This window comes from Camarhynchus parvulus, chromosome 3, assembly GCF_901933205.1.
Source record: "Camarhynchus parvulus chromosome 3, STF_HiC, whole genome shotgun sequence".
Classification (NCBI taxonomy): Eukaryota; Metazoa; Chordata; class Aves; order Passeriformes; family Thraupidae; genus Camarhynchus; species Camarhynchus parvulus.
The window spans coordinates 59,078,971-59,105,909 of record NC_044573.1 but is presented as its reverse complement, the minus strand read 5'-3'; the positions used below and the strand labels follow the sequence as shown (position 1 = coordinate 59,105,909).

The 26,939-nt window shown below is 38.6% G+C and overlaps 1 protein-coding gene across 4 annotated transcripts in view; it reads left to right on the top strand.

The window, feature by feature from the left end:
- Positions 1 to 26,655, top strand: part of LAMA2 (laminin subunit alpha 2) — a 335,421-nt gene extending 308,766 nt beyond the window's left edge. For 3 of the 4 annotated variants that reach the window (XM_030945040.1, XM_030945039.1, XM_030945037.1), the window contains 13 exons: positions 3,161 to 3,281; positions 5,505 to 5,723; positions 6,953 to 7,101; positions 9,865 to 10,041; positions 10,848 to 11,064; positions 13,127 to 13,186; positions 15,589 to 15,701; positions 17,163 to 17,352; positions 19,713 to 19,868; positions 23,129 to 23,282; positions 23,657 to 23,787; positions 24,375 to 24,597; positions 26,439 to 26,655. In XM_030945040.1, the coding sequence (XP_030800900.1) occupies positions 3,161 to 3,281; positions 5,505 to 5,723; positions 6,953 to 7,101; positions 9,865 to 10,041; positions 10,848 to 11,064; positions 13,127 to 13,186; positions 15,589 to 15,701; positions 17,163 to 17,352; positions 19,713 to 19,868; positions 23,129 to 23,282; positions 23,657 to 23,787; positions 24,375 to 24,597; positions 26,439 to 26,596 (2,068 nt within the window). In that variant the 3' untranslated portion in view covers positions 26,597 to 26,655. The remainder of the gene's footprint in view (positions 1 to 3,160; positions 3,282 to 5,504; positions 5,724 to 6,952; positions 7,102 to 9,864; positions 10,042 to 10,847; positions 11,065 to 13,126; positions 13,187 to 15,588; positions 15,702 to 17,162; positions 17,353 to 19,712; positions 19,869 to 23,128; positions 23,283 to 23,656; positions 23,788 to 24,374; positions 24,598 to 26,438) is intronic. The other variant, XM_030945038.1, reaches the window with a different exon arrangement.
- Positions 26,656 to 26,939: the final 284 nt, after the last annotated feature.

The window sequence follows — 26,939 nt, the reverse complement described above, 5'->3', positions numbered from 1 at the left end:
TTATGTAATTGTGAAATCACACCAGTGCATAACAAAACGTCTAGAGCAATTATCTTCCACTTCCTTTGTGGCTGCCCAGAAAATCAGTGTACCACAGCTACTTTGACCTGTGGTAACCGTTCTGCCTACAGCTATGATTTGTCAGTGCCTGAGGCAAGATTAACGCTGTGGTAAATTAGAATCAAAAGTAGTGAAAGGGGGATTAGGGCAAAGCTGAGCTAATGCGAACAATAGACACTGAGGTATCCATGACTTTGTAATTATCAGGTCGTGTCGGTTCTGCCAAATTCTTTTACATGGTTTGCTTCTGCTCATGACCAAATATAGTATCAAGTTACAAAAACCCTCTGATGCGTTAGGTTTTATGGCAGCTCTTTGCGGAGTAAACCAGTTAATTGTTATAGCCTGATAGCATACCTAGAATCCCACCTTTTACTGTATGTTGTTTGTAAATGGTGTACACCTCCTTCCCTGTGAAATGGCTGAACCTTGCTACTAAGTATTAAGTATACTTAATACTAAGTATAAGTACCGTTCTATCACGGAACAACAATACAAGAAGTACCACTTGCTACAATTAACGCCATGTTGTTTTTTCCTTTTCTTGTCTTTATTTCTCTCCCCAGTATGAAGGCAAGGTAAAAACAATCGGATTATCTGCATGACTTGCATGTGTCTAGTTAAAGCGCAGCTTTTAGCGCGGGTGGCACCGCAGCAGCAGCAGCTTGGGCAGTGTTCAGAGCAGCTGCTCCGCTAGGGCTCTTAGTTCATTGTAAGAGCTGAGCATTCTGAGCTGCTCCCGAGTGCTCACCGCCGTCACGTTCCGGCTGTGCACACACCTACACAAGCAGCTTTTGTTTTCCTCTCGCAGCTGCTGCCTCCTTCAGCCGTGTGCTGCCCGTGGCGCTGCGGTGCCCGGGACGCGGATCTCAGCCAGCTGCTGGCTGACCCGGGCGCCGACCGCCGGGATGTAGGGGATGTATAATCCCACGGGAGGTGGGCAGCGCCCTGCTCAGACGCACTGAAGTAGTCACTGAGGAGAGCATGAGAGCACGGTGGAGATTTTTTGTGAAATTTGCCGCTTCTCGTGTTCAGAACAGGAGTATGGGGGGCAGAGAGGGGAGGTCACTTATTTCTGACTGTGGTTTCAGTTTACAGCTATTTGTATCCATCGCTTTTGCTTTAGTATGCTCAGATATGAAGTGATCTTCGCTGTGTTTTGCAGCCTAATTCCTGGCTTGAATTGGAAAAATACAACTTCACCCCCATACTCCTGCCCTGAACTTTAGAAAGACTATTTTCTCTCAAGCTCCAGAAATTGCTGTTTGTTTTCCTGTAAAACTGGCCTGTTTTCACAAAAAGGAACTTAGAAAAAAATCCGAAAAAACAAAGAATTACGGAAGATCTTAGTGAACTTGGACCTTATGTGGTGTATTTTGGAAAGGAAAAAAGAAATAAAAAAAAAAAAAAAGAAGTCTTAAGAAAACATCAAGCAAGTGTTCAGTGTTTGCAAAGAGGTTGAGCCAGACAACCCACAGTGCTCCCTTCCAACCTTACCCACTCTGTGATTCTGTGGTATGGGTTGGGAATTATAACAGCAGCTCTTTTTAACAAGACAGGATGAGGACAGTCTGTCCCTGGACAAGGCAGGAAAAAGGCAGGAAAGGTAGTATCAAGAATGATTTCTGGATGGCAAATATTATGGGCTCCAGTGACGATGATAACAGCAAAACTGTTCTTCTGCTGGGAGATAAATCCATAAAGGAACTGGAGAAGAGATAGGAAAAAAAAAAAAAACTGAAAGGTCAACATAGCTACTTGACTGTAACTAAAGCAGCATATGGATCATTTTAGTAAACCAGATGCTTGCTTTAACTTATGCAGAGAGTACTAATTTGCCAGAGAATACATCACGCTTGCTCGGTTGGCTGTAGTGCAAAGAATGGCTTTCAGTGCCAAAACACGCAGCTGATTAGTATCTGTGCAAATTGCTTTTATTTTGTAATTAATATTCTTTAAAATGTTTTTTTTCCTTCCAGGGAACTGAAATGGTTGTTGCTTCCCCCCTTCCCCACCGCACCCCAGTTTTAAGTCCTTATTTATTTCCCAAATTAATTTTTCTCTCTTTGAGCTGTTGATACTATTCAGATACTCTAGTAAACACTCATGGGTAATACTTTTTAGTGAATTAAATTGTGCTTTCTTTTTTCTTTTTGGATTTACTCTCCATGGTATCAATGGCAGGGTTTTTTTCTGAAGTGACTTTATAAGGCTTTTCTTCTGGCAAGCCTGGTTCAGATGTTACCAGCAGTTATGGTCTCACTCTGGTGTACCGGGGCCTGGGAAATCGAACATTTGCAATCAAACGTGATAGTTTTGGTGTTACTTTCAAAGGGTTTCTTATTTCCTCTCATCAGCCGGCTGATGAGTCAAACATGGAACTTGAATTCCATTACAGTATTTTCCTGTTTTGGATGGATAGTCACATTTTGTAACAAACCCAAGTGCTTTGTTTTGTTTAACTGCCTGAAAAAGTCAGATGTATTGCTATGTCCTAAGAAAATATGCAGCAATTTTCATAAGAAAGATACTGGAAATATAAATGTCAGTCCACCTGATTTTATTCCTGAAGTGTGTGGGCCAAAACTTTATTCAAATATTTGTACTCTGCTAAAGTTCTCCTTTCATTGGATCTAGCATGCAAAAAGAGAAATGAAAAATGTCTTCCAGTTAAAATCTCTCCTTACTGTTATGATTTCCTAGCTTACATCTTTCCGCTTTGCCTAAGGAACAACAACTTCCTTATTTCGTAGCTCACTGTGTTTTAACACCAAAGGTGATAATTCTCCTTTATCAAAGGAAAAACACAGAAAACAAAACCACCAACCAAAAACCCTTAAGAAAAGAAAGAAAGAATTGAGAAGGGGACTGTTGTCAGTTGGAGATGAGATGAACCTCTTGTTACAACTTTGAGTGATGCAAGGAAGAGTGCAATGTGCGCTGATAGATTGTAGAAGGCAACACAAATTCAAGTGTATGTGTGCAGTAAAAATAAAAATAAAGCATCTGTGCCACTGAAAGTGTACATATGTGTGTCTGGCTGACTGTTCTCCCTAAACTCTATTTTTGAAAACACATTGTACTTCTAAATGTTTTTTAGGCCTGAAGTGAACTTAGAGAAATACACAGGTTGCCTCAAAGACATTGAAATTTCAAGGACACCCTATAACATATTGAGCAGTCCTGACTTTGTTGGTCTAACCAAAGGATGCACACTAGAGGTTAGTCTGATTTCCATGTATTTTGGCCTTAATGTTTATAAGTGTTTTCTGGTTTCTAATTTTATGGCATAGTAGATTAATTGTATGTAGTATATTCCTTGGGATGGGAATCTAACCTTAAAATCAAGAGTAGCATTTAAGAGAAAGAAAGATGAGTAAGTCTGATCAGCAAGTAGACCAATTTTTCAGGTCCTGCCTTCTTGGAGAGTGTCCCTGGCCAATTGTGATATCCCTACCTCTAAAGGATAGGATTTTCTGAACTGCTTAGCAGTGGTTTAGCTTTGTTTCAGCTGACTAAAATGGTAATTACTGACATTAATGGAGGTAGGCATTGACAACACTGCAAAAATTAAAAAAAAATCTGATGCACATAAAACACGTTGATTTAATTTTTTTTAATTGTTATTATAAAGCCATTCACTATATAAAACCTCAGGTATGAATACTTACTGTCATGAGCTGGAAGGAACATTTCTTACTGATCACTAAGAATGTGCAAAATTGGTGTTATTTTAGCTTTAAATGCATCTGTTTTCAGTTGTTGATGCTTGCAATTAACAGCCTTTCAGTGTATATAGATTTCAAGGAATCTGATGTGAAATTTGGGAGAGAATTTAGTAATTTTCCATGGAAAAGAATTTTATACAAAAAAATACTTCCACTGACATTTGTGTCCCAATAAATAGTTTTTATTTCTTCCCTAGAAATCTCTACTATTTAAGATAGTTTTGCTAGGAGGTGGAAGATATCCATTAGATACCATATATACCATATATCTCACAGATACCATATATACCATATATCTGATATTTCATATCAGATGCCATTACAATAAATCCAAATGAGTTGTTGTTAATCCGATGCGCTCCAAATATTTTTTTCCTACAAAACATTAAAACTTTACTTTGAACAGCAACTGGAACTTGGCTGGGCCAAAATAAAGACAAGGGCCCTATTTTGCTGAGTTTATCCATTGCACCTTTGGCCTTGATCAGAGCAAAAAGTACACAACAGTAGGACTCTCAAATGGGATATTAGACCAGATTTTTTATGAGATCCATATTTTCAAGTTTGTGGTAAAGCTAAATTGTAAACAAGCAGATTTTTCAAATGCTTTTAAATCTTACAAATTTGGCTTCAGGAAAAATTAGATAGAGAGGTATATATTTGTTTTGATTTATAGTATATTCTTTCTGAAACAGGAAAGGGTAGTTGTGTTCATTTTCTTTTGTTGCTATGAATCTTAGGAAATACTTTGCCTTTCCCATTATTTTTTAACACTTGAGGTTTCACTTTCAGAGTATGAAATCTAATTGGATTAACCCTTTTCTTGGGGAAATAAAATATTCTAATTTTACAAAAGAAGATGTAGGAAAATTAAAAAGGAGTGAAAAAAACTAAAGGATAAAGACTGGGTATGTGTTCAATCATTTAGATGTCCTTAGATTTCAGAGAAAGGTGGGCACCACCAGCAATGATTTTATCTGGCATAATTTTTTATTTCTTGACCTGGAAACAGTTCTGCTGTACTGCAAAAATGGCAAACTACTTTCGAAAAAGTCGCTGTTTCTATAGATTGGTCTTCCACATCTGGAAGAATATATGAGTTGGCAGCGATGACAGAAAATCTTTGGGAGTATGCACTGAATTATTATTTGATGACATATTCTACTCTTTAAATTGTGTTAATGGCTACCAGTGTCTGACGAGTTGGGCCATATGCAACAAGTGCTTCATTTACGACTCTGAGTAACCAAGAAAGCAGTGGTGCTTAATGAAGTAATGAAGATTAATGAAAAGTATTCTCTCAGCACATCTGACAAATAATAGTTTACGTTCATATCGGGTTTTATTACCTATTGTATAGATTTAAAAGCAAGCTCCAACTGTATTAACTCAATGGAAAGTACATACATAAAATAAAAACAACGTTGAGCAGTTATTTTTAATCCAAGAGGGTATATTGACATAAAACTGGAGCTTTGCCTTCCTGTAAGACAGGATTCCACAAATACCATAATGATGCCAGATGTAAACAGATAATCTAAAAGTGTTTGCAGAACACTTTGAGGAATAAATTGCTAAGTGTTTCTTATTACTTTCCATCTTTTCACACTAGTTGTATTTACATAGTTTATTATTTTAGTTCAGAAATCTTCCTGTGCATTCATAATGTTGCTTTTAATTCTACTAATGCACTTTTCTGTCCTTTCCTTCCTACAGAACATTCACACAGTCAGCTTCTCCAAGCCAGGTTTTGTGGAACTGCAGCCAGTCTCCTTTGATGTGGGCACAGAAATCAATCTCTCCTTCAGCACCAGGAATGAGTCTGGGATCATCTTGTTTGGCACAAGTGGCACTATTATTCCCCCCAGGAGAAAGCGCAGGCACTCTGCAAGGAAAGCTGCTCCCCTGAAGAGAAAGCGCAGGCAGACAGGACATGTAAGAGATTTAAAAAAAAAATAAAGATTAAATATTTTAAAATATTAAAAAAAAACCCCACAGTTCTACTGAACTGCCAGAGTTTGTTTCAAGACACTGACAGATGTTTATGCTTAAGTTAAAATTCAGGTACTTGGAATAAATTATTTCTAGTGTCATCCTTCATCTGATGAAGAATCTAATAGAAGCTCAGAATTGTTTTTTTGTCTTGGAGAAATTGTTTCTCTTACAGATTTACAGTCATGTATCCATTGCTTGTTGCTAAGCAGCAGATTTCTATTATATTCCGTGTTGGGTTTTTTTAACCAAACCCAAATATTAGAAAATACTACCCAAATATTAGAAAATCCTGTTCTTCACTCATTTTGAGGACTGCTTATGCACTATTAATACTTGGAAACTCTCTCAGTCCTGCTCATAGAGACATAAATGAGTATCATTCTAATTTCCCTAAGACGAAAAGAAAAAAAAAGGTGGTGAACACAGAGAAATGGTTAGAAATTATTCAAGCCTTGATTAAATCTGGATTAAAATCCTGACAGACAGGCACACTACAACAGCAATAAAGAGATTGTGTTGATGCATTCTTTGTTCAGGACTTCTGGGAAGTGATATTTCATTATTCTCCTTTTTGGCTGTTTTGGAAGAGAGCTCTTGGTGACCTAGAGTAACACACTCCAGGGACAGCACATTGTAATGGCTCACCTGGATGACATTGTCTTCAGGTTAGGGGCTCCTTCATCATTTCCCAGCTCTTCAGGTCACAGAGGTGAATATGACTTCTTATTGCTATATTAACTGAAGTTTAGATCCTGAAATCTGCTACAGTATGATACTGGTGCTGGAGTAACCACTGGCATGATTTGCCAGCCCTCCAAACACAGAACTCAAGCTGAGATCAAGGGGCTTGATGAGTTTAAGAGCAGGTCCTTTAATGTCGTAAATGAGAAGAATTGTAGGTTACAAGTCCCCGTCCTTCCCTGAAAATAGATAGAGAGTTAAATCTTCAGTTGACATTTTCCATTATAACCACATTTTACCCCTTCCTCATTATAAAAATGCTGGAGTCTGAAGCAGAAGCAGCAGAACTGAAAGAGCAGTGTCTTGTCCACAGTGAGCACATTAACAGCCAGTGTAAGACAATAAAACATACACATTAATGTAAAACTAAGTGAAATCATTTATTTCCAAATGTAACTTATCTCTTCAATCCAACATGTACCTTGCAGGCCTACTATGCCGTGTTCCTGAACCGAGGTCGGCTGGAAGTGCACGTCTCCACCGGGATCCGGGATCCGCACAGGATCACTGTCAGACCCGAAGCTGGCGAGTTCCACGACGGCAGAGCACATTCCATCCGGCTAGAGCGAGCTGGAGGGTAACAAATACCTACAAGTGCTACAGGCCACACAGCACAGCTAATCCAACAAAGCAAATGTGTTCATGGCTTTGGCAATCCATGTAAATGCTTCTTCTGAGACAAAAAATAATTTATTTCATTCCGTCATTATCCAGAAATTCTTAGAAATAAGTTTGACAATCGTTATTGTTCTGAAGAGCTGGGTTTACATGCTTTTGTAGGCTACCAGCCTGTTTCTCCAGACTTGTGTTTGCCTGAAATGGCATCTTTAATCTTCTGATTCTGCCATGGTGCAATAAATCTCCTTTTCAGGACATATAAAAAAATATAATTTTCAAAGGGTTCAAACTGCAACAGCAGAGCAGCCTGTAGGCTTTTTGAGATGCCATGTGCTGGACACAGTGGTGCCCAGCTAAATATGGCAAAACAATGAAAACACAGTCCCACTTTTCTCATTGGAAAGGCCATCACAGACCTTTTCAGACCATGTTGTTTTACGTTGAATTTTGCTTAAATTCCTTTGCCCTTTTTCAGACATTTTAAAACTTTCTCATTACACTTCACCATTCAGAAAATTATTAGAAACAGCACTACTCTAGTGTGTAGGACTCAGGCAGCCAATAATATTTATGGCCTGGAATAGCCCTTGTTCCAAGCAGGGTTTATTATGGACATTTGAACACACAAATGTGTATTTTCTGTACAGGCATTTGTTGGATTAGTGCACTCTGCACAATGTTCTGTGTTGTTGAAAGAAATCAGGAAGAAGATGTGACATCCAGCATGTTACAAAAGGCACTTATCCACTTCACCCTCTTACCCCCACAACAATGCAGCTTTCTTGACCAACCATTCCTGTCTAGTCCCCAGGTGCCCTTCTGTCCTCTCTGTAGTTTGCTTTCCTTTCTGTATAATTTTCTGACTGAATTTCTATTGTATTGCTAAAAAACCTCTCACAAATAATGCCTCCAGTCAATAAGACTCCTCTACTTCAGTGACTAGGTCAAAGTCAAACTGTAAATGCTTTGGGAAAACATAGTTTTTTAGGAAATGGATGACTGCATTTTGTGATACATTTTGTGTCACTGTGACAGAACACTAATATGCGGATTATAATAAAAAGCTCTAAGCAACAAAGTAAATTATTTTATGCAGTGCTGTAGCCAGTACAGTTAGCTTGACCTTACGAGGGTGCATGTGAGAGTACATCAAGGCAAAATTGCTGTACAATGCTATCCAGTGATGGTGTTTGTTCACATGAGACCTCTGTGTTTTCAACAGTAGCTTTGTTACAAAACAAATGCCTGAACTCTGAAGTTTTTGTAGCCTGAAATGTATATGAAAAGACATAAATTATTATTAACCCTTCCTCTGCTCATCATGATCTCAAGCTTTAATTTTTTTAATGTTTTCTGTGAAAACTCTGCAGAGAGATAATTGTCCATATAATTATGAAAAATTATATTGTTGAAGACTAATGTACATCACTGCAGGCTGATTTTGGGTCAAATCTGCTTGGACCCAAAATGTTTATGATGATTAACCATGGCTAAAATGCAGCAGCAAAAAGGATAACTTGAGTCTTGACAATCAGACTTCCCTACAATTCCTCTGAAGGCAGAGAAGGAAAATGTCCTCTCTGGGACACTTCATGGAACTTAAATTAGTCTTTTTCTCTGAAATGCCTCCAGAGAAATCTCCCTCCTTCTATTTCCACTGCCAAAGGAACTGGTAGATATCATAGGGATTGTCCTGAAAGATAAGTCTTTTAATAACTGCTTTCTCTAACTCTTTGAAAAATTAATCACATTTCTTGCTCTGCAGCTTTCCAAACCAAATTAATTCATCCAAAACTATGAGGAAACTGGACAATTTAGACACAGTACAGCACTTAAATAATTCAGGTGCTTAAGTCACTGTCCATTTCTGTCTAGGATGTGTGTAAATAACAAAGCCAAGCATTTTGTATTTGAAAACAGGTCTCTTTTCAATAAGCATTTTCAATATTAAGTTGCTTGCATTTGTAATTATAGTTAAGAAAGAATATCAGAGTTCAGTATAATTTTGCAGTTGACAAAAGGGAATTTATTTGCCAGAGACTGATTAGTCAGCCAGTGGTGCTGCAGAGACTCCTACCTTCCTCTCTTCAGCCTTAACAGTAACCATGGGACTGCTTTGTCTTTTGCTTGTGCCATGTGAAATACCCATTGGAATGAATTATAGCACCTGTATTGGTACATTGTGAACAATCAGCAGTTTTCTTCCTCCTCTGCCACCTCCCCCAGAAGAAGCTATGAGATCTTTTAAAAGTGTGCTGTATGTCTGCCATTGATCCTGCAGTCAGAGCAGTCTGGTTGTGCCCCAGCAAGAGGATAATAAGGAAATAGGGAGTCCAAAGAAAATGTGACCCCATGCTGTTCCCATCCTGCTGAGGTCTAGATGATTATATCTACCATCACAGTACAGCCAGCTCAGCCCTTACTGTGTCTGTATTGCCACACCACAAACCATTTCTTCTTATGCAGCCACAGTCTGACATTATCACCCCTACACAGCACAGTTTTGCCAGGCTTTGTCAAACAACTACCAAGGAGGCACAGCAGCAGCTGAAACCCTTCTAGTGGTTAATATACATTTAATGTGAGCTGCCAATTACATACTTTGAGTTGCTCATTGTTACAGCTGGTGTAGGAGTAAACAGGTCTTACAAGGGGGTGATTTCAATATAAGCAATAACCATCGTAAAATATATATTTCTTTGCTTTCAAATCTTTTCCACAGGATGTTCAGTGTTCAAGTCGATGAAGACAAAGTCCAGACTCAGAGACTGCCATCAGACCTGCCCATCTCTGTTAAGAAACTCTTTGTAGGGGGTACATCTTCTCAGTTTCACACTGCACCTCTCAGAAGCATACCACCATTTGAGGGCTGTATATGGAATCTTGTCATTAATGCCACGTAAGTCTCAATGATGCCAAAAATGTCCAGTTAATGAGATCTGGTTGAACTGCCTTGGAAAGTTTATTTTTGCAACTAATCATACTAGCAGCAAATCCTAGAATATGACCTGTTTTCTTTATATGCCATTCCTTATTTTTTTGTCTACAGTATATGCTCCATAGGCTATGCCATTAATGAGCTGTTTTACAGACAAGCCAACACTGTCTGTTTATCCATGAAATCACAGAAATTCAGCAGTAACGCTGCAGTAAGATGTACGTCAGCGATAGGTATTTATGGTGTACTATAACACTTTATTTTAGGTAAGGGTGATTTCCAAGAGAAGTCAAAATTCTGAGAACCACCATGGGAATAAATTTACTTTGTGGAAAGTGCAGTAATCTGGAAGGAGCATTTGAGTAAAAGGAAAGGCAATGGTGAATAAAATAAAACCTCTATAAAAAGTTTCCATCTAAATCTTTCTTTCACATATCTGATGTACCTAAATTAGGATTTTATCACTCCACATCAGAGTAAATGGCTTCTCTGTAATACCATTGAAACTACATAGGCCTGTGAATTTTGCCAAAGAGGATGCCTGTCTCTCTGCACTGACTGTAGGAAGAAAAGCCAATGGTCACTATCACCTCTAGTTTAAGTGTCTTGCTTCTGTACCTGTACCTACCTGTACAGGGCAGGATGAGTCCTGGCTTTTGTGTCCTGTGAAGTGAAATTACACTGCAGCATATAGTTGTCTTTTATAAATAGGTAGTAAAAAGGCAGAAAATATAATTACAGACATCGCTCTTCTTGTGTGTTCTCAGCCCCATGGACTTTGCTCAGCCTGTGTCCTTTGAAAATGCGGATATTGGCCGATGTCCCACACTAGAACCAGAAGTTAGGCCAACTGAGGATGAAGATAAACCTACTCGTGCAACAGTTCTGGTCCAACCTGAACCAGACACTAATGGGGAGAAAGAAGGGCCAAGAACCCCTCCTGCTTCTCCTCCTCCTCCAACACCGTCTCTATCGTCAGCACTTGTAAGTTTAAATCACTACAGTCAGGTAGAGTTTGAAAAGTTTTTTTCCCAGACAAAATTGAAAAGCTATTCATCAAGAATAATGAAGCACTTTGCCACAAAAATAGTGACAATTCAGCATAATACTGTAAATGGAACACTATGTTGCAGGTCAGTAAAACCTGTGGATAATGGAAAACTGGCTGATATCATTTGCTTGGATTATCACAACAGTAATTTCAAGAACAATATAGCTTTAAAATATCTTTGGCTTGCATGCTCAGCCGTAAACCCTTACACTTCAGGGTGTAAGCCAAGCAATATTTGCTTGGGGTTGGAAGGGAGATTTTCCCATGGGAAATCCATTTCATTATGATATTTCTTGTGCTGGTCTCTGATGCACATGATAGCAGTCATGTCAATGACGTGGTGAAGAAAAAGATAAACCAGGAGGCCTATTCAATATGGCAATTCCTCCACTGCTATTTTATAACTTCAGTCAGGAGAATTACAAAATGAAACCCCAGTCACTGCTAAATTGAGCTCAACTGTTGTTACCAGAAATAAATAGTGAGATAGTGGCAAGCAGTCTTACACAACAAAATTTAAGGAAGAAACTCCTCTCACAAGTGTAGTAGTTTTATAAACTGATGGAACATTTTACTGTTCACAAACATATGTTTACACATCTGAATATTAAAATGAATTATACATACACCAGAGGATATTTTTGAAAAATATTTGTATTTTGTTAGACCTGAATACAACCAACAGGTTTATGCAGGCTATGTATAGTTTAGTATGAGTGAGTTTCAAAATGGTGTGAAAAGACTGCACATTCCCCAGTTAGGAACCTGTTTGCATTATTGGAATTTACACTTCAGTAGTAATGAGATGGTTTCGAGAAGAACCTGAATTCTGTTTGAGATACATGACCACCTTTGTTGGCCAGTATATATGGCACAGCTTTATCTAGAAAGACTTATCAGGTATTACTGAAATCTCCACATCACATGCATGGAAATGGGAGCCTTGGGCTCAAGGCAGGCAAGCTCCATCTCAGTTATTACCGTGCCCCGAGCCCCACAGTTACAGACTCCAACCTCTCAATGCTCTGGGCAGCGGCTGTGACTCGTTCCCACAAGGTGGAGTAGTTGTAGCACCAGGGCTCCCATGCAGCTTTTGTGTTTGGAATTCAAAGAAAAATTGCAGTACAGTAAGGCTACTATAGAAAGATAAGGAACCAGGCAACAAGGTAAAAGGGATTATCCAGTTTAATGCTCACTGTTGTGAAGGAATGCAGTTCTTCTTAAAAACAAATCTGTTGTCCTTAAAAACAAATAAAGAAACAAACCACAGAAGAGCATGAAAGAGTAAGTGCACACTTCCTAAGACTATAAACACTAGCTTTTAAAACAGCAAAATGGAGAGGAATAGATCTACTCATTAATATCAGAAGCTAGTCCCATTCCAACTAGGTGAGTTTTGTATATCACGTATCTAGAGCAGTGATAATTTAAAACAGGAATTCTAAATAAAACACCATTACTCCCCTTCTCTCTTGGAAATAATGAAACTGTTTTAGTATGCTGAAGGCTTGAAGCTATTTTAAATAAGGCAAGCTTTTGGATAGCTGTTACATTCATATTAGTGAGTTCTTCAAAGTATTTTTAAGGGGACTGTTGCAAAAAAGTAGCTACAGCCTGGTAATGAGGTTACACTCATGGGGTGGTACTTGTAGGACAGTAAATTATACAGAATCTCAGTGTACGAGGACTGCATATGGAAAATGTACAGCAGAAAAAAATATTTTCACATAGGAGGCTTAAATAACTTATATGCTCTATTTGAGTACTTTTAGGACCTTTTTGATCTACATGCATCCATCTGCATGTAAAAGGGGAGGGCAGTTGAATCCCAAATGGGGGAAAAACCTACCCTGTACTAAACGCAAGACAAGATCCATGAGCAGGACAGTTGGGAAATACACCAGCCACCAGTCTGCTGCTGCTTGCTGTGAATGCCAGTGTTCCTCAACACTGGGTAACTGCTGCTTCTGCCTCACGTTGTTCCCTGCTCCTCAGGGCTCGCTTGCTGCTGACACGAAGAGCGCCAGCCTTTCTTCTGCCTTTGGCTCCGTGACGGTACTGCCCACTTCTGATCCATGCATTTCTGCCCTTTGTTATTAACAGCATCCAGTGAACTGTGGGGACTGCTTCAGTGCTTTTTCTACTAATTGCTTTCTTTGTAATTACTAATACAGCAAATGAGAATGTGGAGAATGTGTGACAGTCCACCAGTGGCCTTTTCTGCTCTTCATTTCCACTGCCATACACACTGAGCTTCTTGACCTACCAGTCAAGTCCCTGACATCTTACAAGACTGAAGTAAAGTGCAGCTCACAAGTTCAGTCTCTCATGTAATGTGGGAGATTATTAAGCAGCCAGGACACATTAAGGCCATTACTCAAAAAGCAAAGCTGAGATATTTTAATACAGACTGGTGACCCGTGCTTAGGGCACAGTCTGGTGAAAGCTGTAAAGCTGGCTGTCCTTAGATAAAACAAAAGCAGACGCAGGCTTGTGAATAAAATATGGATTTTTTTATACATGCCCTACTGGTTTTGTTTTTCCTTTTGCTGACTTTTCATGATGAATGTTTACTATTATAAGTAGTTATTAGCAAACAATCACTGTATGCTATGATTCCAGCCACCATGGTGTGTTGGATACTCTCCCACACTCCTTGCCCTTTCTAACAGTCACCCTGCTGGAATGAAGAAAAACTGCAGTGTTTACTGGTGCTGGGGAGCAGCTTGTGTTAGGATCAGACCCTTTACTAACATATACCAGCCTAGGATTAAATTTACTGTCAGAATATTTTCTTTTGCCATGTAAAAGTGTGCCAGAGAAAGGTGTGTGTATGTATTTTCCAATTCTTTCCAGTACCAGTTGTTATTCCCTATCTTTAAATTTTAGCAAGCTCAAATGTAATTGAAGGTATTATATGCATGGTATTGTCATTAGCTTAGTTGTTAGACTTCTAGATAAGCCTGGAAAGCTTAAAATAATTCAAAATTTTACCCTGCACTATGGGAATATGATTTATTTTTTAATTGTTGATGATCACTGGAAGACTGGTATTATACATTCATAACCCGGCTTGGTCCTGGTGAATTTTCCTTGGTTTTTTCCTCCATTGCATATTGATGTATCAATTGTTCTTGTCATAATGCATGGTGTTCTACTCTGTCATATCCAAACCAGAACATTTATTATGCAAAACTGTATTTTAGAGGTGTTCTATACTGTTGTGAACATCTTTGTGATTTGTGAAAGAAAAAAAATATTACTGAAAAACTGAGTGAGAGAGGGGAAATAAATTTCCTCTTTGCAGTTGAAATCTCAGGGCTTAAGTCACTCATGACATTTTTGAAATATTTCAGAGAAAGAACTCTGTCAGCAAACCACTGCACCTTGTGCTTTGCAGGCCCCTGCTGAGTCAGGGCTCAAATAAGAGACTGTCACCAATCCAAAATGATAGCAGCCACAGAGCTTAAAAACAGAGCTTGCAGCTATCAAAGTTTGTTTCTTTCCCAGCGGTATTGTCCAATATTTTGTTGTATTTTGTTGAGTTAGATCCTATGAGTAGTTTCCTCACAATACTCTCAGTGGGAGGCAAAAGCCAGACATGAGTAGAAGCTGGTAATTACCATGGTCTCACATTGCCCCAGGCACTCCTATACAAGAGCTTTAGGATCAGAGATTGAAAGACCTGGTGAAATTAAAACGAGAAAATTATAGTGGGCAGAAGATATTTTACTTTGCATTGTTGCACCACTTGAAGATTAATAGAAGTGGAACGACAGGGAGGGGTTTGTTTCTTTACAAGCTGAGTAATGTCTCTACATTAGACAGCTGGGGGATTTCAACAGCTGTTATATCTATCCATCAGTTATTCGGATTCCCTGATTGTTTGTGGGGGCCTTCCAACTGCACAGGGGAAAACAACAGCACATTAAGAAAAGAATACAGTTGTAAAACAATATAAAGACATAAAATGAAGGACTCATTGACAGCTGCAGGATCTGAAACTACTTTTAACTCATTATTTTTAAGGTGACTGGATTTCAAGTTGACAACAAAGCATCCCTTTAAAACTTAAATCTTGTTTCATTTCTGTAAAAGGGCATCCTACTGTGTAAAACTCAGTTACATGAGCTAAGAGTACACTGAACTGCCTGGAAATCACTTAAGATTCTTGTAAATGTCCACGGGTGAAAGCATGAAAGCAGCAATATTCATATATTACTTTTATTTGCTTTTACAGCTATCTTAATGAGCTCTGCTTTTATACCAAGTTCCTGTCAGACTGGTTTATAACTTTAGCCGGTGTGATGAGACATCAGCCCACTGGAATTTTGCAGGGCCAGTCTTTAGACTAGGTACAATAGTCTCAGTCCTGAGCAGCTGGGAGACTCCCAGCACATGCACAGCTGAGACAGACACAAAATATGGAGTTTGCATGATTGTTATGTATTTTGCAGGATTCCTGTGCTGCTGACACAGAACCAGATATTTTAGAAGGTGGCAAACAGTTTGGTCTTTCAAGGAACAGCCACATTGCAGTTGCATTTGATGACACCAAAGTGAAAAACAGGTATATTGTTTGTTTCAGCAATGAGTCTTGATGGAATAGTGTCAAAATAAAATGTCCCTCCTAATTCTCTCAAAGGTATCTCCCAAAACTGTGGACATAATCTGAAAAGATCACATGCCAAGACTAATTAATTTCATTAAGCAAACCTAAAAAAGCATTAAGGTATAAAATCTAGGCAATGAAATGCCCACCTAAGTAGCTCTCATGGAAACAATTTACCTCTTTGTTTGTAAAGGTTTGGGCACACACAGGTCCCAGACTGATTTCCTAAAAACCAGAGTAATGGAATCAGGTTGTGTAACTGACTTGAAAGATGGCTTTTTCAGAGGGAAGTTTTTTGTTCAGTAACTGTATAATTTCTTTTAATAAGGAATTTGTTTTCCCTTTCCTCCAATAGTTAAGATCAATCTTGCACAGTAAAAAGGAAAAATGATATTGCTACCCTGAAGTATAGCACTATATACAAATAGCTGTTGACATTTTTTTCAAAGAGAATTTGTGAAGATAGAATTTGTTAGTTTTTTGGTGGGTGGTTTTTTTTGTTTTTTTGTTTTTTTTTTTTTTGTTTTGTTCTGCAGGCACATGGTCATTAACAAATGTGCCATGACACATCACTAAGCAATTTTGCTGCTTATAGTTTCCAAATCCATTAGCCCCACGCTTATTTATCCCTAAAAAGATGTTGTACCACATATGCTAATTTTAGAAAACTAGGAATGGTCCTGGACTGATCATTTTCATGCAATGATTTTTCATTTATATTATCAGCTGCTTTCAGGTACTGACTTTGCAGCTCAGCTTGAGCAACGTTAGTGATGTGTTGCCAGTGCAACTTTAGCATTAGAAAATCTAAATAATTTCTTCACAGGTTCTTTGCTGTTGAGTAGGTTCTCAACATTACCATTCTGTCCAAGGGGTCATTAGGTTTGCTCAGACACAGCCTCATTTTCTCTTGGGAAAGATCAGAATAAGTGTTTTATATCCTCATTGTAAACTCTTCTGTCTGCAGCTTTAAAAGTTTTGCAACCTGTCTTCAGGCAATACAACTCATTAGAAACTCAACATTTGCCAGCTGTCACTACAGCTCTCTCCTCTTTGTAAGCATTATGTGTGTGGATGATGGATAACGCTGCTGGAATTTTACAAGTGCTGGGATTTTTTAGCTGCTACAGCTGCAGCTGAGAATTGCATCTTGAAATTCTATGCCAAGATTGTAGTTTTGTATCTCCATAGCAAAGAAGCTAATGAATGCTCACATGTCAGGGATCAGATAGGTGTGAAATGTAATTTGCATAAAACCAGATTATTTTCCTTTAATTCTAATGGACAAGTAGAATTGGCCACTAGCAGTATAAAATTTTTTTAGAAAAAACACAAAAAGGTGAAGCAGATGAATTTGCTTGGAGCCTGACTCCAAGTATCTTTTCCATTTTTACTGTTTCCTGTTTGTTTGATTTCTAGGCTTACGATTGAATTTGAAGTCCGAACAACAGCCGATTCTGGCTTGCTGTTTTATATGGCCCGCATCAACCACGCTGATTTTGCTACAGTTCAGATAAAGAATGGTCTGCCTTACTTCAGTTATGATCTGGGGAGTGGAAACACCAGCACAATGATTTCCAACAAAATAAATGATGGCCAATGGCACCAGGTATAATAGTGTCTATTTCTAAATTATTCTTTGTAATGGTAAGAGTGAACTTTGTTTTGCCTTGAGATATTTGCAAAATGTAGTCCACACAAGCCAAACTTTACAACTAGTATTTTCTGGGGAAAAAAGAAAATAATCTAGCAAAAAATTTTGTCAGATGCAGTGGTACAGAGAAATTTATCCTTCAGGAAACACATATTTCTGAACATATTTAAAATATGTGCCATGTAGTAAGGAACTACAGAAAATGTTCCTTCTTGCGTAATAGGGCTCATGTGAGTATCAGCTCATGATGATGGAATACATCATTAAAACCATTTTTTTCTACATTAATAATGTCATTGTTAAGGCAGATTGCTGAGAACAAAGAAAAAAAAAGTAACATGTAAGTAAACCTTCCCTGGATTATTAATTCAGTAGGGAATAAATATGATATTCATGAATTTATTTGGCAGCATCTTCTGTGACTTTATGAGGGAGCATTATATGCAATGCCTGTGGCACTTGGATGCTAAGAGAGGGAATGATATCACAGCTATGAAATGTAATATTTACTGGGCCAAGGACAACAGACACACAGTATATTCATTAGGTGACATGCTGGAAGGCACCATTCAAGACAGAGAAGCAAAGTATATGTGTAACTGTGGGTTGAATTTATATGCTATAGGTTACATTGAATTTTGTACAGATACTTAGAAATTCAGCATCCACATCTCATCCCCAAATGAGAAAAAAATCTAATTGCCTTTACTCTTACACTTTAATTACCTCATTTCCACTCTGTTCTCCAGGAATTTTATTTTCACGATGGTTTTAGTCATGAACTTTTTGATAATAGCAACTCCTCCTAAACCAAGATATTTCATAAAGGGAAAAAATTAAGTTGTAGTAATCATTCATCTCTTTCATATAATGCCTGGAAGCACTGGCAGCAAACCAAGGCCCCATTCTGCTACTCCCTCTGTAGATACAGAAGAGATGCTTTTGCTTCTTTAGCCATTTTCTCTTTATTCTAAGAGAACTAAGTGGAGCATATATTTTTAATGGAAGATTGTGCTCTTTGGACATACAGCCTCACACTGCACAAGAGAGGGCCCCTTTTTGTAGATCCTGTTTCTGTAGCAGAGAATGGAATCAAAGTCACAGTTCCCAAAAAGCAAAAAAAAAAAATTTTTGAGAAGGAGGGAAGGCAATGCTTTTAGGAAAAGGCCACAGTCTTTGCTTCTGATAAAGCAGGGGCTTCTCCTTGAAATAATCCTTTAGTGACAATCTTTTCTCCATTTGGAATGATTTGGGTTAAAAACATTTCCATCAGTCCTACAGAAGCCACTTGGTGCTGCTGCTACCCTACTCTCTGCTGAGGTCCTCTGAGGGAATGTCTGTTCCCAGTAATTCCTGTCTCACCCACCTAATCCTCCTTCTGCCCAAGGTGTAGTTATCCATCTCAAATTTACAGTTGCCTGTAAACACCAAGTTCAGGTCTTCACCTTCAGGCCGTCCTCGTCAGTGTTCAGTCATTCCCACTGCATGACAGATACACTGCCACACTGGAGCAGAAGCAGCCATGTTAAAGAAAAGCCAAAAAGTGCTGTTTGTCGCTCTTTGCTATTCTGGTGAGCCAGCTACTAAACTGTTTAGGAATCTGCTAACATGCATGATGCATTTTGCATGTATTCATTTTTATGCAGAACCATTACTATGCTGAGTTGTAGGGATTTCAATATAAACTTTTAGAAAGACACTGGCCTAGAATTTCCTCAGCTCTTCAGCAACTGCAGTCTCTACATGCAATTCAGAGTCTATTTGTCTGAATAGAAGCCCTAATACCAACAGAACATAGTTGTTGTTGTATTTACTCTAGCATGAACTATGATCTGAAGCATGTCCAAGCTACTGGAATCATAAACTCAATATTTCCTGCAAACATGTACTGCTATTAAGATTTGCAACCGGTGCCATGACATTCAACATTCATTCTGAAGTACTTATCTCTTCTCAGTACTTAAAATTGCAGTCTGATTCCAGGAAAAAAAAATACTGTGCCATGCCTATTATAACATAACAATGAAGCATTTTAAAGGCATCTCAAGTCTTTTCAGTAATTCTAGTAAATAATTTTCATGATGCCTCGTGACCTAGATGAAAATAAAACTCAGTCAGTTGTTGGTACAAAACCTTGCTCAGGAGCTTTGTTCTATAAATATTATCCATAGCTGCTGCTGTGATACTTCTTAACCACTCCTACTGCTTTCTTGTGTATTGTTATATGTCTTGGACTGTAACACTAGTTACAATCTGAAAGGGCTTGGTTGTCGGGAAATGATCTGTAATTGTATCGCATTTTTGTGTCTTTCTAGATAAAAGTAAGTCGAGTGAAGCAAGAAGGAAATCTCATAGTAGATGGTGTTTCTAACGGGACTGTGAGCCCCAAGAAGGCTGATATCCTGGATGTTGTAGGAATGCTGTATGTGGGAGGATTGCCCATTAACTACACAACCAGGAGAATTGGTCCGGTAAGCAAATTTGTCTAAGTTATCTCACATGCTTTAAGTATGTCCTGATTGGTGCAAATGTCTTCCCACATTTGTTTTGTCTTGCTTTTCCTTCAGACTGCTCAAGGATATGGATAAAATGGACCTTAGTGGAGGTGAACAACATTCTGTCAGTGGAATGATCTGACTCAGAATCCAATTAATGCAAAAAAAAAAAAAATTGAAATAGCAGAGTTATTTACTGTTTTGGAAAAGCAGAAAGTTCCATACTCTTGTATCCATTTGGATCACTGCACATATACCAGCTAGAGTGTAGGTTCCTGAGTACCACGTACCCTTTCTCTTGTCTGTAATTAATCTAGCAGCAAATGCTGATAAACTGCTGAGTGAAAGGATCTCCTACAAGGAACAGCAGAAGCCAAAATTACCCTGGACAAAGTACCCAGTATACTGCTGCTTACTCTAATAATCAGTTTTGTGTTGCTATTAATAAAAGAGGAGAGAGTGTGTTTTGAAGGAAGGCCATGCAAATTCTGTTGTCCTCTTTCTGTTTACAAATTAAATATGCCTATATGAATTTATCACTGTTTTGGTTCAAATGCCCAGCTTCCATGCTAACATGGAAGATGACAGACAGCCCAGAAAAATAAATATAATTTTGTCCTAAATTTTTTAGAGTGAACTAGGAACGCTGTATTCTGTCACCCAGACCATTTACTGCATCTGTCTGCATGACTCCATGCCAGTCATCTCACTGATGCCCTTCCAACCTCCCAAGATACACCAGTATCAGAACCATCTTCCATCTCTGTGAAGATGGTTCTTTCAAAGCAGAAGCCAGAATCTGAATGAATTTAATTACTGTAAAGAACAAATTCGGCATCTAGCATGGCACAATTCAGACACATGAAAAATGGAATGTCAGTAGGAACTATGTCTGGGTTCATCCTGGGTAGGTACAGAGAATCCATGAAGAGCAGGCAAAGCACAAAACTGGAAAGGAAACAAAACAGTCTCCCAAAGAAGCTGCACATGAGTAAATACCATTATACCAAGATGTTTAGGGAATGGAAAATACCATTTTCCAATGTCCAATGCCATTATGGACAGGCAAGAGTTCCCTTCTTTCAGTGGACAAAATAAATACAGAAAAGGAATTCATAGATCCTTCTTAAGTCCACGTATTGACTCATGCATAGGGAATGAAGGGGATGAGTAACTACTCTACATATTAGAGTTGTATTCCATAAAGAAAACTGACCTGTAAGATCATGTTTTTTAGTAAATAATTGATTGTGCAGAGAGCCCAAATTGAGGCAAATCTAAATCATTAGGATTTACCAATCCAGATCTGAGGCACTGAAAACCAAAAGCAATTCTTTACCCGCAGCGTATAATTCCTAGTAGTATCAATTTATGCTCTTTGAAATATATCTGCAATTTACACATACTAATCTAAGGAGAAAGATCACACTGTGTCCTTACCTGATGCTATTTGCCAGAGGTAATGGAGGGAACCCATGCAGATAAATGGTTCAGTCTGGCAAAAACAGTCATGTTAGGTCCTGACAGTCTTATTTTATTTGAAGTCACAGCTTCATTTAAATCCCAGTGCTTTGGGATTTAAATGAAGCTGTGACTTCAAATGTTTAAAAAACTATGCTTGCCTTCCAGTCATGCTCAGTAAAATACACTGCAGTGTATAAGACTGTTGGGTTGTAGAGGCTCTGAAGCAAACCAAGTTGAAAGGATGTGTTACCTTAGTCAGGGGTTTCTTCTGTACACACATTAGTCCTTTTAGACAGTAATCTATTATGTAACCGTGGTGGGTTGGCTTCCTTTTCAGGGTAGAAGACTGATACCCACCTGTTGAGCTTCAGCAGATGTCACATTTTGACCACTCAAAACTCTGCTTTCAGCAAAAGAAGTCCCATTACTGTTCCCATGCTAAAGTATAAGCAGATTTGCTTTTCCATAGGGAATAGAAAATTGTAAAGTTAGAGAATGTTATTGAATTACCTACAAATCTTGCATTTCTGTGACTTATTCTTGCAGTGAATGTTGGTTTTGTTTTCTGGCATTTCTCTTTTTTGATAACAAGATTTTTTGATCTGAAGATGACTTACTTAGAAATTACAAAAAGGACTACTTATGAAAAATCTGACAGAAAGCATTGTTCAGCTCAGAACTGAACTTATTCACTGGTATTGCTGAAGTTCTCATGAAAATATTGTACAGGTGTATTTAGCTGTAATAAGCTGTATAATTTCATAGTACATACAGCTTTGATTTACAAGAAAATTAATTATTGGAAATTATTTCCAATTACAAGTCAGAATGTTGTTAGAGGGGGTAGTGGGCAGAGTCAAGACTTCTCTCTGCAGGTGTGCCTTTGTCCTTTTTGTATTTGTATGTATTTCTAGGCTAAATTTTACATGCTGATATTTTCCTTCTTTCTACTGCCCTGTTTATGAATATATCTTCCTTTTCTTCCTCCAAGTACATGATGTATCATTTTCCTCTGTCTCTCTGGCATCAAGGATAGATTTTCCTAACTCTAAGTCAAAGATCAAAGCCTCTGTCTGAATCTGAGAACCAAAATGCAGCTTATGCTGACCTTGGAGAGAAGAAGGGAGGGCAAGTTCTGGAGGAGATGCCAGTGGCTTTCAGAGGTCCCACTGGGATGCCCTGCTCACACCCAGAAAAATCCCTGCCCCAGGCAGATTCATGGGTAATCAAACCACTGTTCTAAGTGTGCCCAGCACAGGAGCCAAACTGGAGCTGCAGTTTGCTGCCCTGTACAGGAGCCTCCATGGACACAAGCACATTCCCTGCCTCCTCCAGCCTCTCTGGCCAGCTGAGTGGCCCTCATCACTGCAGTCATCAGACTATGTGCAGTCAACAACCTTCACATAGGGGCTTTGTTCATTTTAGTAGTGATGTTACCTAGTCAATTAAAAAGGCAAAGTATAGTCCATTAAATTCCTGCATTGCTGATGTAATTTGCTATGTTTCATTATGTGGTGTATTATTTTATGTCCTTTTCAGTAAGCCAAATAGATGTGACTCAGATCACATCCCTGAAAAGTAATGTAATTCATCTTCAGTATGATTAAGAATAGATTCCAATTACAATCAGATATTAAGGATTAGCCATGTAAAATTCAAGTTTTATTCAGCTCCATAAATCCAGCAGAGAAGCAGAGAAAATGCGCTCATTGATTGCATGCTTTAGGCTTGCTTCTCATAGTTTTACATTTTGTTTGAAATATTGACTGCAGGTCCTCCATAGCATTGATGGCTGCATCAGGAATTTTAAAATGACAGAATCACCTGTTGACCTGAATAATCCAACTTCTAGCTTCAACGTTGGAAAATGCTTTGTCACTGCACAGAAGGGAACGTACTTCGATGGAACAGGCTTTGCCAAAACAGGTAATGAACAACAATTCTGGTGATAGTCAAAGAACAGAGAAAGAGGAAGTTCTGCTTTCAATAACTCCCAGTGCTGTCTAACTCCTGTTGGCTGGAGGCAAAGTGAGACCAGTACTTGAAACTCTTGCTGATCATTTTTAGTTATCCTGCCCGAGGAAAGACGATGTGACTTCCTAGCAAGGTCTTGCACTAAGCACAATTCCATAAAAGTTATTTACATGGTTTCACGTGAAATGGAGTGCATTAACAATGCCAAGTTAGTTACTTTGCCTTACACTCAGCACAATTTGTGTGATGATTATTAGGAATAATGTATTAGATGCTTATGTTTATTGTGCTTCCCCTTTTATTGTGCTTCCCCTTTTCTCTCCAAGTTGGTGCATACAGAGTGGGAACAGATCTGCTCGTGGAATTTGAGTTCCGTACAACACGAATGAACGGTGTTCTCCTAGGAGTCAGCAGCCAGAAAATGGATGGGCTTGGCATCGAATTAGTAGGTGGAAAAGTGAGTAGCAAAGCCATTTTGTTTCTTCAAACAATGCTTAGGTAGCAGTGTCATTTAAATGCAAGGTCACTATCCCAATCTCAAGATGTCTCAAACAATAACAGGGCTCTCAAAGGAGAGCCACACTTGTACCTTTCCATACATCTAGAGTATTTTACACGTTAAAAGATAGTTTAAAAGATTATGTAATACTTGAGTCTCCTAAAACTACAATCAGGTCTTAAATTAGTGACTGCATAAGAAGTTTTGAGGAAAGGCTTTGTCATTAATAATACTGGTTTCTCTTGGGTATCTTTTGATTCACAATCTGGAAAAGCAGTCCTTATTCTGTCGCTATAAAGATTTTAGAGGGTTGTAAAACACCCTAAAACTAAGACCCAAAAAAAAGAGAAAATGACAACTTAGACAGCAATTTTGCATATTTCCACTTGTGTTTACTCAGTGATAGAACTCAGACCCCAGAGGGACAGCAATCCACATAGTCTTTATTGTGTACAGTCAAACCATGTTGACTTCAAAAAAACCAAACTAACAGAAACAACTGAACTGCTTTGAAAACTTGCTGATGCCCATGCTATGCTTTTCAGGTGATGTTTCATGTTGACAATGGGGCAGGCCGATTCTCTGCTGTCTATGAGCCTGATGCACCAGGCAGTTTGTGTGATGGGCAGTGGCACAAGGTCCTTGCAAACAAGATCAAACACCGCTTGGAGCTGACTGTGGATGGCAGACAGGTGGAGACTGACAGCCCAAACAGGGCCTCGACCTCGGCAGACACAAACGACCCTCTCTTTGTCGGGGGCTATCCTGGTGAGCATGCAACACACATTGTGCTTTACTTAGGCTCCAATAATGCTGCTTTGGTAATGGCTTAAATGTAAGTAGGACTAGTATGCCAAAGATGATTGATAAGACAGGTTGAGTTTGTATCAGTTGGCATGGATGCTCATTTCTGCATTCAGCTGCGTTTCAGAACAAGAAGTTCTGCAACAAGAAACTATCGCAGATACCCCTGCCCCATTTTAAATGTAGGCACTGTCACAGAGGATCAGGCAGATTTTCTGCCTTCTGCTGCTCACAGACACACAGCCTCCCTCTAAAAACTTTCTGTTTAGCAATAGCATTATAGTTATGTTGCAGTAGTAACAGCATTTGGCATATTTAAATTTAACTTAGAAACAGCAAATTTTAACCAAAGAATGTGTATGTGCCCTTGAGGGGACAGGATAGTGTATGTGTAAATCAGCCTGCAAGACCTGAGGAACTGAGTAAGAACAACAGCATGCACAGAGAGGTAAGAAGACCATCTCTTTCTAATTAATGCCTTTGCTTGTGGTCTGCTGGGTTTTAAAGGAAAAAAACCCATAATCTACGTTTGCTAATCAGTATTCTGGAAGCCCTCAAGAGAACTTGTTTTATGCAGAGGTAATTGAACAGTATCGAGAACTGGGCTGAAGTCTGTAGCTGGCTTCATCTTCCACTAAGCTGATAATGAATGCTAGTATTCATCTCTTCATAGACAGTCAATAAATTCTCTAACAGCAGTTTACTTTCTGAAATTACAGTTAATATGTTTGCAAAGTACCAATTTTGTTGCATTTGTAATAAATATTCCCTCTAGCTTGCAAACCAAAACAAAAAAGCAAAGTATGTTTGCAGTATGTGTCTGCTCTAGTGCATACTGAGGTCAATGGCAAGACACCTCTGAGTTAAAGCACAGTACCATGGGATTTTGTAAAATTAGTATTTGTATTATCCAGTCCCCTTGAAGCTGCATAAATAGAGCAAAACAGTTGTAAATCAGTTAAAATTAACTGATGAAGAATTTTCTGTGTAGTGAAAATTTTCACCACCATAGACAAGAATAGAGATTCCTGGGTACCCATAAAAGCTAGCATTCATCTGCTGGTATCACTCTTCCCCGTGCAAGGACAGACAGATGGATTCAGCCATCTTATCCTCTGTGAAACAGAATAATGCTGTGGCCAGACAGTCTCTACAAGTGTAAAGTTACTTCTGCAACTCACTTGGAAGAACACTGAGAAACAAGTTGAGCCACGAATTTCAAGCAGTTGAGAGAAATATTTCCAGCTTCCCAATCAAACCACCCTCACTTCCATCCCTCCTTCATTAGTGAAAGAGATACAGTCCAGCTCCTGGTTTTACTATCAGCAAGGGAAAAAAAGAATACTTGAAAGCTATCAAAACCAGTCTGTAAATGACATCTGAAATTCATCCTGAGGAACTGGCTTCTTTGTGATGTTAGGACTGAGAATTGCATCCATTTTGGCATATTTTTCCCCTCTATTATTCTGCAGATAAGCAGCTTGAGAAGTTGAATATCTGTAGAGCTTCACATGTGTATTGTACACCCTTTGTAGGTAGCAAGCTGCATACATGGATTACAATGGCAGTTTATATGTGTTCAGATTCTGCCACTTTCATAGTAGGATAGAAAAAGAAGAGAAGTCTGGATTGCTATCTAACATTTGCTCATAATGTTTGTAATTGTTTAATAATGAATATATACAGGAAATAAAACATTCATATATTGCTGGGGGCATCTCTTCTCATGCAGGACACTCAAAGAACAAAATTAGGTATCAACTCAAGCCAACATAATTGCTTTCTAATTTTTTTCCTTCCTTCAGATGGTGTGACCCAGTTTGGGCTGACGACTAATATCCGTTTTAAAGGATGTATTCGATTTCTAAAGCTCACCAAGGGTACTGCAAAACCTCAAGAGATTAACTTTAACAAAGCTTTGGAGCTGAAGGGTGTCCAGCCACTGTCATGCCCTGCAGACTGATGGTCACTCAGCCAGTATGGGTCTGTTTATATAAGCACCTCAGATTGCAAAAAAAAAAATCTGTATCTACTTTGCATTAATAATAAAATGTCTTTGTGCAAGTATTTGAGTAGTGTTTGTGATATATTCCAGTGGCTCTTCCAATGTATCTCCCAGGAATGTATGAACTATTCCCTTCCCCCCATCTCCTTCATTAAGAGAGTAACACAGTAATTTTTATCTATCTCTTTCCTTATAGCTTGAAATGGAAATGTTCCATCTTTCTTGAGATGAGTGAGACCATATAGTATGCAGGTTGTTCCTTTTCTATGGAACACAGGATCACAAAATATCTCAGGTTGGA